The 13,171-nt window shown below is 43.3% G+C and overlaps 1 protein-coding gene across 1 annotated transcript in view; it reads left to right on the top strand.

Moving 5' to 3' along the window:
• Kif27 (kinesin family member 27) overlaps positions 1 to 13,171 on the top strand; it is a 69,978-nt gene that overhangs the window by 36,697 nt on the left and 20,110 nt on the right. The window contains exon 10 of the mRNA XM_057787655.1: positions 2,546 to 2,743. Coding sequence (XP_057643638.1) covers positions 2,546 to 2,743 — 198 coding nt within the window. The remainder of the gene's footprint in view (positions 1 to 2,545; positions 2,744 to 13,171) is intronic.

Genomic DNA, 13,171 nt, shown 5'->3' with positions numbered 1-13,171 from the left:
TCACGGTACTGAAAAGGAAAGAAAAAAGGAGCAACTGGACCTCAGAGAAGCACATCTGTTTAAGGAGGGCTGAAACAGAATGTGCCCTTTAGAAGGTCCTGTGCTCTGATGAGTGCAGCCACAGCTGAGGGGTGCGGTGCTGGCTGGTGTTGGTGTTAAGACAGTCTGCTCACTGTCCTCAACGTGCCGTGCGCAAGCCCGATAGAAATAAGTATCTTTAATCACCGCCCTTGGCGATGGAGGTTTTTCCATTACTCACAAAAAAAGAAAGTTAAGTGACTCACCTCAAGTTGCAGAATGTAATACTAGTTTTCAGTACTGTAGTGTGCATCTTAGAATATTGAAATATTAGTGTTTTTATTTCAACAAAACAATTTGTTTCCATTTTAAAACTTAATTTTTAAGGTTGTGAAAATGTTATATTTTCAAAGAGCTATATTCTGCATTCATACTATAATGCTAATGCAGGTGTACTTCTGAGCCTCTGTGGAATAAATGTGGAATACAGTGACAGCCTTACTTGATTTTTAAATAAGCTTGTTATGCTGCACACTAATATTTAATAGTATATGAAAAACACTCAAAATGGTAGCGTTGTTAAGTTTTGTTATTATCGTAGTAAGTGACAGAGCCATCATAATATTGCAGTATGCTGGTGGGACCTGTGTGCACAGTGTTGGGTCGTGATTTGCAATGAAATACAGTCAGTCAGTGCACAACTTTGTTCATCAAGAAATCTTGCATGACCAAGAATGGCAGAAATAGTCTTTTCTAGGGAAGGTCCCCCAATGGCTGTCCAACACCAGGTGGCCAACTCTAACATCATATACATACAAGTAACATTATATAGACTGAGAAGTTGCATTTATATACTTAGGAATACACACACACACACACACACACAAAACAGCAATTAAAGAAGTAGAGACCATCAGTTTGAGAGAGATCAGGAGCATGCAGAGAAGGGGAGGGAATGGAAGGGAGGAAATGATGTGATTATATTTTAATTTCAAGAACTATATATAAGAAAAAGTCTTTAAGGAGCTGGTAAGATGGCACACTGCTATATTCCCAACATTCAGAGATCTGAGGATTGCAAGTTCAAGCCCAACCTGAATTCTTTTCTGTCTGATGTAAACAAGATGTCTTGCATGGAAATAATATTACCTCAGCCTAAAAGCATGCTTTGCAGGGCAAGCCGCAGTCTGACCAGGCTGGTTCATAGACTGACTTGGAATAGCACTGCTGTAAGTTGTACTGTTTCCATGAATATTTGAATCAGAACAAATTGTTTATATTAACAATATTTTGCTATAATGAAGATAATAATTACTTATGACGTATATAATTTATTAATGGCATTTATAAGTTTGTTTGTTTGTTTGTTTGTGAGATAGTCTCTTGCTTTGTAGCCTTGGGTATCCTGGAACTTGCTGTGTAGAACAGGCTGGATTTGAACTTATGGTTGTCTTTTTGTTTTTGCCTTCTGAAGCTAAGATAGCCACCATTCCCTATCCCAGGAGCTTCTCCCAGTGCCATGATACAAGTCTTATATGTGTTGTTTGTTTGACTGGGATTACGTTGTAGCATGCTGGCATCTAATACTGCTATAAACAGTGGAAAACATGAGCATGTTTTAGTGCTGCTAACAGATAACTATAGACATGGTGGGCTTTCAGGGCAGAAGATAGTGCTAGTCAGTCAACTTCTTCAAAGATTGAATGATTCAGGCTACAGTTGAATCAGAAAAATAGGAATGGAATACTGTGTAGTCGTGTACAAAGCAGGAAGTTTTAGACCTCCAGGAGCCATAGAAAAGACATGCATGTCTCCCTACATCTGATGAACATGCCACAAATAATTTGTGTCACAGGACAGGACAAGTAGATATAGAGTCTGGGGTAGCATAATTTTATTTATAAACTCAGTTTTGTGTTCTAATTTTTACTACATATGTGATCATCCTGCCTCAGGCTTTACAGTGCTGAGAGTATAGGTGTGAGCCCCTGTGCATGTGTGTGTTAGAGAGAGGTGTGTGTGTGTGTGTGTGTGTGTGTGTGTATTAGAGAGAGAGAGATGTGTGTGTGTGTGTGAGAGAGAGAGAGAGGAGAGAGGTGTGTGTGTGTGTGTGAGAGAGAGAGAGAGAGAGAGAGAGAGAGAGAGAGAGAGAGAGAGAGAGAGAGAGAGAGAGATACAGTTTACTGAATACACTGCAGGGGTTTGCAGACTATACTAAATATAATACTTCATGCCGTCTGTATTTTAAATTAGACTCATCATAAAAGCAGAAGAGGTGGTTTCCTCTGACTGTCAATACAGGTTTCAGCTTTCTTCGGATATCTGATGAAAATACAGGGTTTTCTTCAATTACAGAGTTAGAAGTAAGAGAATCTAACTCAAACACTTTTAAAAGGAGTGTAGAAAAGTAAGCATGTGTTGATGAGCCTGTCCAAAATAAATGTAAATCCAAGACAGTGGCCACCCTTACCACTGAGGAATGAGAGAAATATGCTTTCTTATTTTGGATTATTCCATGTGATCCCAGGTCTTACAGAAGAAGCAGCAAGATAGTAAGAAGCTAGCCTCACTGTCCATCCAGAATGAGAGGCGTGCCAGCGAGCTGGAGCAGAATGTGGATCACCTGAAATACCAGAAAGTGCAGCTGCAGAGAAGGCTTCGTGAGGAGAGCGAGAAAAAGAAGCACCTGGATGCAGAGATTAAGAGAGATCAGCAAAAAATCAAAGTAATACTGTCCATACTTCCTGCTTAGCATTGTATGAGATGGCAAAGGCTCGGGCTGAAGCCCAGGCTCATTCGGCTGCCCTGTGTAGTGTCTCTGGCCTTGCCTGTGTTTCAGTGATGTCCTCTTTCCTGTAAACCTCTCAGCCATACAGTAAAACCTGTTAATCAACTCTGAGGACTGCCTTGAAGGTTTTGACATCATAAGTTACAATGATAAAAACTCAGATCTTTAAGGATGTCAAAAATGTAAGCTTATAAAGGTCACTTTCTACACGGTACCATTTGTAAAGGACTGCTCATTTTCCTAAGTGCTTTGCCGTACGCTGTTCCTGCTGCTGGGCGGGAGAGTTCAGGTGGAGTGCTAGCATCCCCTTCAAAGTGTGAGTGAGCCAGTCTGCGTACCCGGTGTTCTATGGAGTGGAGAGCTGGAAAGGAACGTGGGCCAGCCTGCGATCTGTAGCCAGGCTGGCATTGTGTTCACCGCCAGCTTTCTCTGCTCCTGCACGAGGTGCGTGGAGAAAAGCATTAGCCCTCCCTGAGTTTGTTTCTTCTTAACTAAAGTTGCCTTCATCAGACTTAGCTCTAGGACTCTGGAAAAGAAGTGGACAATCCTAAAAATACTTCCTAGCTCTGTGTGCCAGACTCTGTTCTGTTGAAACAGCAAACAGAACTCGAGGTTGCAGCATAATTAGAAATGCCCTAGGATTTTTTTAAATGACGACTTATTTCTAGAGTGGTTTTAGAGACTCGGGAAACAAAAGACAATGGCGTCTGTTCCTGCAGCACCCACCTTCCTCCATTGCCAGCACCCCAGATTAGATGTATTCTAACATGAGTTGTAATCTGCCTTCAGGCCATTTCAAAGCCAACACAGAACCTAGTTATGGAACTTACGATGTATTTGCCCATCCTAAATTTTTTGGGGGGTGGAGGGGTCTTTATTATCCCTTTCCGTTTACTTAATATAATATTTAGAGTTCAATTTGATCTTTTTTTAAGTTTTTTTAATTGATATTTATTGAGCTCTACATTTTTCTCTGTTCCCCTCCCTGCCTCCCCACTTCAACCCTCCCCCAAGGTCCCCATGCTCCCAATTTACTCAGGAGATTTTGTCTTTTTCTACTTTCTACCCATGTAGATTAGTTCTATGTAAGTCTCTCTTAGTGTCCGCATTGTTGTTTAAATGCTCTGGGATGGTGGTTTGTAGGCTGGTTTTCTTTGCTTTATTTCTAAACGCCACCTATGAGTGAGTACATGTGATAATTGTCTTTCTGGGTCTGGGTTACCTCACTCAAAATAATGTTTTCTAGCTCCATCCATTTTCCTGCAAAATTCAAGATTTTTTTTTCTGCTGTGTAGTATTCCATAGTGTAAATGTACCACATTTTCTTTATCCATTCTTCGGTTGAGGGGCATTTAGGTTGTTTCCGTGTTCTGGCTATGATAAACAAAGCTGCTATGAACATAGTTGAGCATATGTCCTTGTGGCACGATTGAGCATCCTTTGGAGATATATGTATGTATGTATGTATGTATGTATGTATGTATGTATATCCAAAAGTGGTATTGCTGGGTCTTGAGGAAGGTGGTTTCCTAATTTTCTGAGAAATCACCACACTGACATCCAAAGGAGTTTGTAGTTTGTACCAGCTTGCATTCCTACCAGCAATGCAGAAGTGTTCCCTTTTATTCATAACCTCTCCAGCATAAGTTGTCATCAGTGTTTTTGACCTTGGCCATTCTTACAGGTATAAGATGGAATCTCAGAGTCATTTTATTTGCATTTCTCTGATGACTAAGGATGTTAAACATTTCCTTAAGTGTCTTTCAGCCATTTTAGATTCCTCTGTTGAGAGTTCTCTGTTTAGGTCTGTACTCCATTTTTTTTATTGGATTATGTGTTCTTTTGGTGTCCAATTTCTCGAGTTCTTTGTATATTTTGGAGATCAGACCTCTTTCTGATGTGGGGTTAGTGAAGATCTTTTCCCATTCTATAGGCTGTTGCTTTGTCTTGTTGACCGTGTCCTTTGCTTTACAGAAGCTTCTCAGTTTTAGGAGGTCCCATTTATTAATTGTTTCTCTCAAGGTCTGTGCTGCTGGAGTTATATTTAGGAAGTGGTTCCCTGTGCCAATGCATTCAAGTGTATTTCCTACTTTCTTTTCTATAAGGTTCAGTGTGGCTGGCTTTATGTTGAGGTCTTTGATCCATTTGGATTTGAGTTTTGTGCATAGTGATAGATATGGGTCTGTTTTCATTCTCCTACATGTTGATATCCAGTTATGCCAGCACTGCTTGTTAAATATACTTTCTTTTTTCCATTTGATATTTTTTGCTTCTTTGTCAAAAATCAAATGTTCGAAGATGTGTGGATTGATAGCTGTGTCTTCTATTTGGTTCCATTGGTCCTCCTGTCTGTTCTTATGCCAATACCAGGCTGTTTTCAGTACTGTAGCTCTGTAGTAGAGTTTGAAGTCAGAGATTGTGATGCCTCCAGGAGTTCTTTTATTGTACAGGATTGTTTTGGCTATCCTGCGTTTTTTGCTTTTCCATATGAAGTTGAGTACCATTCTTTTGAGGTCTTTGAAGAATTTTGCTGGGATTTTGATTGGCATTGTATTGAATCTGTCCATCCTAAATTTTTTATTATAATTTTTTATTGGAATATAATTTCTTCACCATACAATGAGCTTTGATATATTGTTAAATTTTATTTTTATTATAATTTTTAAATTTTCATTTTTGCACTTATTTTTGTGTCTGTGTGTGTATAGGTGCCACACAGTGCATGTGTGGAAGTCAGAGGACAAGGTGCAGGAGTCTGTCCTTCCTTCCACTCTCCTCACATCTGAGGAGTTTGTGAGTCAAATTCTTTTTGTCAGGCTTGGTGACAGGCCTACTGAGCCAGCTTGTTAGCCCTGTCAATTTTCATGAAGTATGACAAAATATATATAATATAAAACTTACCATCCAACGCTTATAAATGTTTAATTATGTGGCATTAATTATATTCACAGCGAGGTGCAGCCATCATAGTTGTTTTTTAAACATTGTCAAGACTTCAGAGAGAAACTCCGTAACTGTTAATAGCAGTCCCTGTCCCCCTTTCCTCCAGCTCCCCATAAGCTCTGATGGATCTTGTCTCTGTGAATCTGCATTTTCATGTATTTCTTGTACATGGGATGACCCGTCCCTTGGCATTCGTTGGTGCTGTAGGACCTGTCGGAGCCTCACCCCCCTCACTGTGGCACTGGGTGCAGTGTGTGTGTGTGCCAGCTCCTGAGGCCGAGACAGGGTGGCTTGTCATCAGTTTGAAGCCAGCCTGGGCAAACAGCAAGACCACCGCCCCTCTCCCAACAGGGTTTCTCTGTGTAGACCTGGCTGTCCTGGAACTCTCTCTGTAGACCAGGCTGGCCTTGAACTCACAGAGATACGCCTACCTCTGCCTCCCAAGGGCTGGGATTAGAGGTGTGCGCCACTGTGTCCGGCCTGTTTATTCGTTTCACTTTTACCCGTCAGTGGATGCTGAGGTTGGACTTCCTAGCTGTTGTTCATAAGAACATTGATGTGGTATTGTTGCCTTTTAAATTTACAAGTGTTTAAGTTCCTGAGGAGCTGCCAGTGGCTGGGTTTCTATAGCAATAGCAGCATCATTTTTGCATTCCTACTAGCAACACAGAGTAGATTTTATTTATTTATTTATTTTAAAGATTTTTATTTATTATGTATATAGGTTTCTTCCTTCATGTATCCTGCAATACAGAAGAGGACACCAGATCTTATTACAGATGGTTGTGAGCCACCATGTGGTTGCTGGGAATTGAACTCCGGACCTCTGGAAGAGCAGCCAGTGCTCTATTCCTCTGAGCCATCTCTCCAGCCACCCAGAGTAGATTTTATTATAACATTTTCTGGCCTCGAACTCACAGAGATCTGCCTGCCTCTCCCTCCCGAGTGTTGGGATTAAAGGTGTGCGCCACCACAACCTGGCTCTTTTTATTTATTCTTATACATCACATCCCAAGTGTAGTTTCTTCTCTCTCCACTCCTTCAGCTTCCTCCCCCCAAACACCTCCCTCTCTCCCCCAGATCCACTCCTTCATTTCCCTTCAGAAAAGAGCAGGCCTCTCAAGGATATCAAACAAATCTAGCATAGCAAGTTACAGTAAGACCAGGCACATCCCCTCTTGTTTAGGATTTATGAGGAAAAGGGTCCCAAAGGCAGGCAAAAGAGTCAGAGACAGTCCCCAATTCCACTGCTGGGCGTCTCACAAGAACACCAAGCTATACAACCATAATGTATATACAGAGGGCTTAGCTCAGACCCATGCAGACTCCATGTTCTGGTCTCTGTGAGTCCCTGAGAGCCCTGCAGAGTTGAATCTGTGGACCATATTCTTCTGTCCTTGACTCCTCTGGCTCCTACAGTCTATCCTCTCCCTCGTTTACAGGGCTCCCCTGGCTCTGCCTAACGTTTGCTTGTGGACCCCTGCATCTGCTCGCATCAGCTGCTGGATAAAGCCTCTCTGATAATGACTGCGCTAGGCGCCAGTCCATGAGTATAGCAGGATATCATTAGGAATCGTTGTATTGACTTTGTTTTGTCAGCCTCTGGCTCCTGGCCCTCCAGGCCCTCTCAGGCATGGGCTCCCTCTTGTGGTCTGGGCCTCACTTTGGGCCATTATTGGCCTCTTCCATAAGTTTTGCACCACATTTACCCCAGCAGGACAAGCTGTAGGTTGGAGATTTTGTGGGTGGTAGTCCCGCCACCGGAAGCCTTGCCTGGTTACAGAAGATGGCTGGTTTAGGCTCCACATCCCTCATTCCTAGCAGTCTTCACTAGGGTCAGCTTCACAGATTCCAGGGAGTTTCCACTGCTCTGGGTTCTACATTGGTCTCCTAATGCCTCCCCTGTTCAAATCATCTCTTCCAGTACTCTCTTCCTCCATCCCCTAACCCCGAGACCTAATCCCTCCTGTTCCCATCCCCACCTGCCCCTCCCACCCTTGATATCTTTTCTGTTTCCCCTTCCCAGGGAGATCCATGCATCCCCTCTTGAGCCCTCCTTGTTATTTAGCCTCTCTGGGCCTGTCACATGGATATCCTTTACAGCTAGTATCCACATATAAGTGAGTACATGCCGTGTCATCTTTCTGGGTCTGGGTTACTTCACTCAGGATGATCTTTTCTAGTTCCATCCATTTGCTTGCAAATTTTATGTTATCATTTTTTTTTTTTTTGGCAGCTAAGCAATACTCCATTGTGTAAATGTACTACATTTTATCTGTTCTTCATCTGAGGGGCATCCAGGTTGTTTCTAGTCTGTGGCTCTTATGAATAAAGCTGCTATGAACACACTTGAGTTAGCGTCCCCACTGTAGGATGGAGCGTCCTTTGGGTATACTCCCAAGAGTGGTATAGCTGGGTCTATGAATAGATCGATTCCCAGGATTTTCAGGAACTGCCATACTGATTTTCATAGTGGCTGTACAAGTTTACGCTCCCGCCAGCCATGGAGGAGTGTTCCCTTGCTCCACATCCTCGCTAGCATGAGCTGTCACTTGTGTCTTTGATTAACCATCCTGACAAATGTAAGATGCAATCTCAGAGTTGTTTTGATTTGCATTTCCTTGGTGGCTAAGGATATTGAACATTTCTTTAAGTGTTTCTCAGTCATTTTAGATTCTTCTGCTGAGAATTCTGTTTAAATCTGTACTCCATTATCTGGTTTGTTGATGTCTAGTTTATTGAGTTCTTTATATATATTGGGAAGTAGCACTCTTTCAGATGTGGGGTTGGTGAATATGACATTTTCCCACATGGACCTACTATATTTGGATGTCTCCTGCTTCCCCCTGCTATCCCTTTATCCCCCTCTCACTCCTGTTAATCCCTTTCTCTTCTAATCCCACTTCACTCCCCTTCATTTTCCTCTTTTATTTATTTTGCTGTTGCCCACTGCTCATTTGAGTTGTGTACAGGAGCGTGTATTCCTTACCAGCAGCTATACCACTGCAGAGTGTGTTCTCCCTCCCCTGTCAACTGCTCACAAATCCTTGTTGCGGGGAGGGGGCCATGAGTCCTGCCCCTTTCCATGGCAGGGTGTTGAAAGGCCCAGTCATATGGGGTATAATGCTATTCTGTTTTTCTATTTTGAGGCAAGGTCTCATATAATTCAGCCTGGCCTCCAACTCACTATATAACCAAAGATGGCTTTGATGAACATCCGATCATATAGGCTCCTCTCCCTGCGTGCTGGGATTCCAGGCTTGCACAGCCTTGCCCCGTTTATGTGGTGCTGGGACTGAACCCAGGACTTCTGCCTCCTAGACAGGACTTGTACCAGTTGAGCTGCGCCCTCATCATATCCCTGCAATGTTTTTGATGTCAAGTCCAAGGCCATGAAGAACTTAGCCTGTATTTGCTCACAGAAGCTGTATGGTTATAGCTTATACAGTCAGCTTGTTAATCTGTTTGGTGTTGGTTTTCATATATGATGTGATGCACGGGCCTGGCTTCATTCATTTGCATGTAGAATTATACTTGTACCAGCAAGGGTACAAAGCTAGATGGGTGAGTCCAGACTTCTGATGGCAGATGACTGACGGCAGCTAACAAATGGTGTACTTAAAGAAAGCTGGATCTAATGACTCAGGCTTGGAATTCCCACATTCAAGGGGCTGAGGCAGGGGGATTGCAAATTCAAGGTCAAAATAGGCTATATCTTGAGATCCTGCCTCCAAAAACTTGGCCCCCGGACTAGAGATTGGGAAGAGTAAAGGAACAAGGTAGCCCAGCATCCTCAATCCTGGGTCCCAGGGCTAGGGAGGGGCAGAAGACCGCACTCGGGGTGAGTGTCAGAACAGAGGGGAACCCAGAGGGAGAAGTAAAAAGAAGGGGTGTGAGATAATGGCGCAGCTGAGGTGGAAGGCAGAGGCCAGACACCCAGAATAGCTCAGCACCTGGGAGGTAACAGCCTATCAGAAGACGGGGAGGGGAGTGAACAGGGCAAACCCATCTGGTCTGCTGAATGCAGTTAGAGATTATTTGGGGGAGAGGGGCGGCGGTGAGCATGAAGGAGAGAGAGAATCAATCACTGGCTGTGCTCAGGTGCTGACCCTGACTGTTGAAGTCTGCATATGAGCGCGGGTGCTGGGCTTGCTCTGTATGGTCCCTCCTATAGCCTAGCATGGGTGCTGAGCCTGTCTGTGGGCCACTGGGCTCTCTGGCTTAGGTCACATCCCCACCTCATGGAAGACTGTGTGGTTGAAAGTTTCCCTCTTTACTTAGAGGTATTCTCCAGCTCAGATCTCAGAATACAGCCCTGTGACATTTGTTTTGGATTTTCGGAGTGAGACATCCCAGGAGGGACTGTTGCCTCTAACTTGTCCGTGCTGTTTGAGTGCTGAGAAGAGAGGGTTTTCCTGGTTTCCTTTCCTCTGCCAGTGTAGTCTGCTGCAAGCACCTCCTCTCCCTCCCCCCTCTCCCTTCCTCTCCCTCCTTTCTTCCTCCTCCCTCCACACCCTCAGTCCTATAGAACTACCTTGCCTTTGTCCTGCTCTGTCATTCTGTAGGCTGCAGTTGTCCTTAACCAGCCAGGGACAGGCCCTCTCAGACAGACTCCCCACTTTTCTCCTCTCATCTGTTTTCCAAACTTCCCTTTCTTTCTTTGCTGCTGAAAATGGTGTTTGCCATCGCCTACCACCTTGGAGGGCAGTGTCCTCCAGCTGTCCCTGGAGCAGGTTCTAGAGGGCAGCTTGAGAGTGGGTGTTACTGCCATCTTCCGGAATGTCGGTTGCCAGTTTGTAGTGTTTCTAATTCTGTCTCTGCTGTAAGCAACTCAGGGTCTTGGTCTCTGTTCTTGCATCCATATAAGGATCAGGCCTGCCTGTCAGACTGTGCTTTGGGGGTTTCACGTAACACAGGCCAACGCTTACCTCAGACATAGTGCTGTCTAAATCCATGCTGTAACCTGCTGAAATGAAAGTCTGCCTACAGCTTGAACTTTTACACTCTGCAGTAATTGTTCAGTGTAGGTATTCCAGGACAAGAAACAGATGACTCCAAGTGTAGTAAGATTATATTCATTCCTGTAAAACAAAGACCATGCTCAGTCCAAAAGGAGGTAACTTAGTCTGTCTGTCCACTTCATACTTGTCTAAACCATTTCCAGAGCATAGAATGGCTTGTTCACAGGCTCGTCTTCCCTGCTTTGTCTTAGCTGCACTAGACTGGGAACTCAGGGTCTTTTATGGATGAGGCTTGCACTGGCCACCTGAGCTGCATCCCTGTGATGAAGATTTGGCTTTTGCTTGGCTTTGAGACAGAGTGTGTTTCTGTCAGTCAGGCTGGCCTACACCATACTGAGCTTTTGCAAAGAAATATGGGAGAATGTCTAAAATTATGGATTGTGCTGTGGTGCTGGGCTTTATTAGTTATACTCACCTGTTTCCTTCTTACATGGAGTTTACAGTAGTCCTGTTTCCGTGCTGTCTCTGCAAGGGACAAATGTAGCAAGCTTTTTTGTTGGACTCTCTTTGGACGGCCAGCCCAAAAGTACGGCATAGAAACTTGGATTTAATTATGAAGGCTTAGTCTTACCTTAGGCTTGCCCCAATAGCTCTTATAACTTAAACTATTCTGCATTCTACCAAGCGATGTCTTTACCTCTTCTCATTTCTGTGTGTTCAACTTGTTCTGTATCTCTTGGTATCTTCTTCATGCCCAGATTCTTTTCAGTTTTTCTCTGCCTGGAAATCCTGTCTATGTCTGTTGCCTAGATACTGGCCATTCAGCTTTGTAGACAAGTTTCTGTCCCACCTGGCTCCACAGCAGTTCAGTCCCAAAGAAACACACAGAGGTTTGTATTAATTATAAACTGTTTGGGATGTTAGCTCAGGCGACTTATTATTAACTAGTTCTTAGAACTTAAATTAACCCATAATTCTTGTCTATTTTTAGCCACGTGGCTTGGTACCTTTCCTTAATAAGGCATTCTCATCTTGCTTCCTCTGGGCCTGGGTGGTGACTGACTCTGCCTTTCCCCTTCCCAGAACTCTCTTAGTCTGGTTGCCCTGCCTATACTTTCTGCCTGGCTACTGATCAGTAAGTGTTTTATTAAACCAGTATGAGTGACAAATCTTTACCATGTACAAGCATTATCCCATGGCATTTCCCCTGTTTTTCTTTTCAAAACAAGAACTCTGAATCTAATCTCCTTAGTTTAGATTTTTTCCTGATCATTATAACAACTTGTAACCAACACACTAAATAAAGACAAACATTCATAATCCATTTTTTTGGGAATGTGGGCCTAATTTTCTAGGCTACTTCCTGTTGACTGGGGGCACTGATAATCTTATGGGGACCCAAAGAAAATTTAGGATTATGTTCAAGTCTTGACTGGAGTAGTCTGTGAGGCTGAATCATCTCAGCCAGCAGTCTTGAAGCTTGTTCTGGTTGTAGAACTCAGAGGAAGCAGCAACACAGGTGCTCTGAGATGTTGGATCACCTGGAATGTCTGTTCCTATTGGAGACTTTTCAGGGGTTCTTTCCTTGATCAAACCTGATTTTTCTTTATGCAGAATGAATCCAAAACCTCTCATTTCCTGTGAAAACAAAAGCAAAACCTCTTTCCCAAAGTAGTATATCTTTTGACTTATATTTTGAAGTCAAGATATTTTTAAAATATATATGTTGGTTTAACCCAGCAGCATTTATAATCAAATGTCTTTTAGAAGCTGTTGCTCCTTCCTCAGAAGTCAAACAATTCAAAGACAACACAATAATATGCAGTATCCAGATTCTCTGTGTGTTTTCCATCTTTATGTGGCTTTGAAAAAAACTCTATTTCTTTTTCTTTTTTGATTATCTGAAACAGGGTTTCTCTGTGTTTCTCTGACTGTCTTGGATCTCACTCTGTAGACCAGGCTGGCCTCTAACTCACAGAGATCCACCTGCCTCTGCCTCCTGAGTGCTGGGATTAAAGGCATGTGCCACCACCGTCCAGCCAACCTTCATATATTTTTAAACATAATGTAAACCCTTTAGAGTTTTTTCCATATGCATCTGTCTTTACTGTATATCTGTATTTTTTTCTGACCACATGAGTCTTTAATCTGCTAAGCGATATGGCTAGGATTAAAGCTGTGGATTTGGTGGCTGGGTCCACCCCATTCCTTAGCTTTTTGAGAGTCTAGCTTCATGGCAGAGGTACTCGCAGGAGCCATATTGATTGCCACAGATCTGTGGAGTTTCTAGGTCCATGCCACCACCAAGAAGCCTGATGCCGGCTGCTCATCAACACCATTTAAGTGTTTGGTGACAGGACCTTTTAAAGGAGCTGAAAGGTTTTGCTACTAATACTGAGTCAGGAAAACTCTCTTAAGACATGCCTCTGCTCGCCACCAGAAAACAGAGCCTGCTTGAGTA

The sequence above is a fragment of the Chionomys nivalis genome, chromosome 13, assembly GCF_950005125.1.
Source record: "Chionomys nivalis chromosome 13, mChiNiv1.1, whole genome shotgun sequence".
Classification (NCBI taxonomy): domain Eukaryota; kingdom Metazoa; phylum Chordata; class Mammalia; order Rodentia; family Cricetidae; genus Chionomys; species Chionomys nivalis.
Note: the sequence above shows the minus strand (reverse complement) of the source record. Positions and strands in the feature narration are given on the sequence as shown.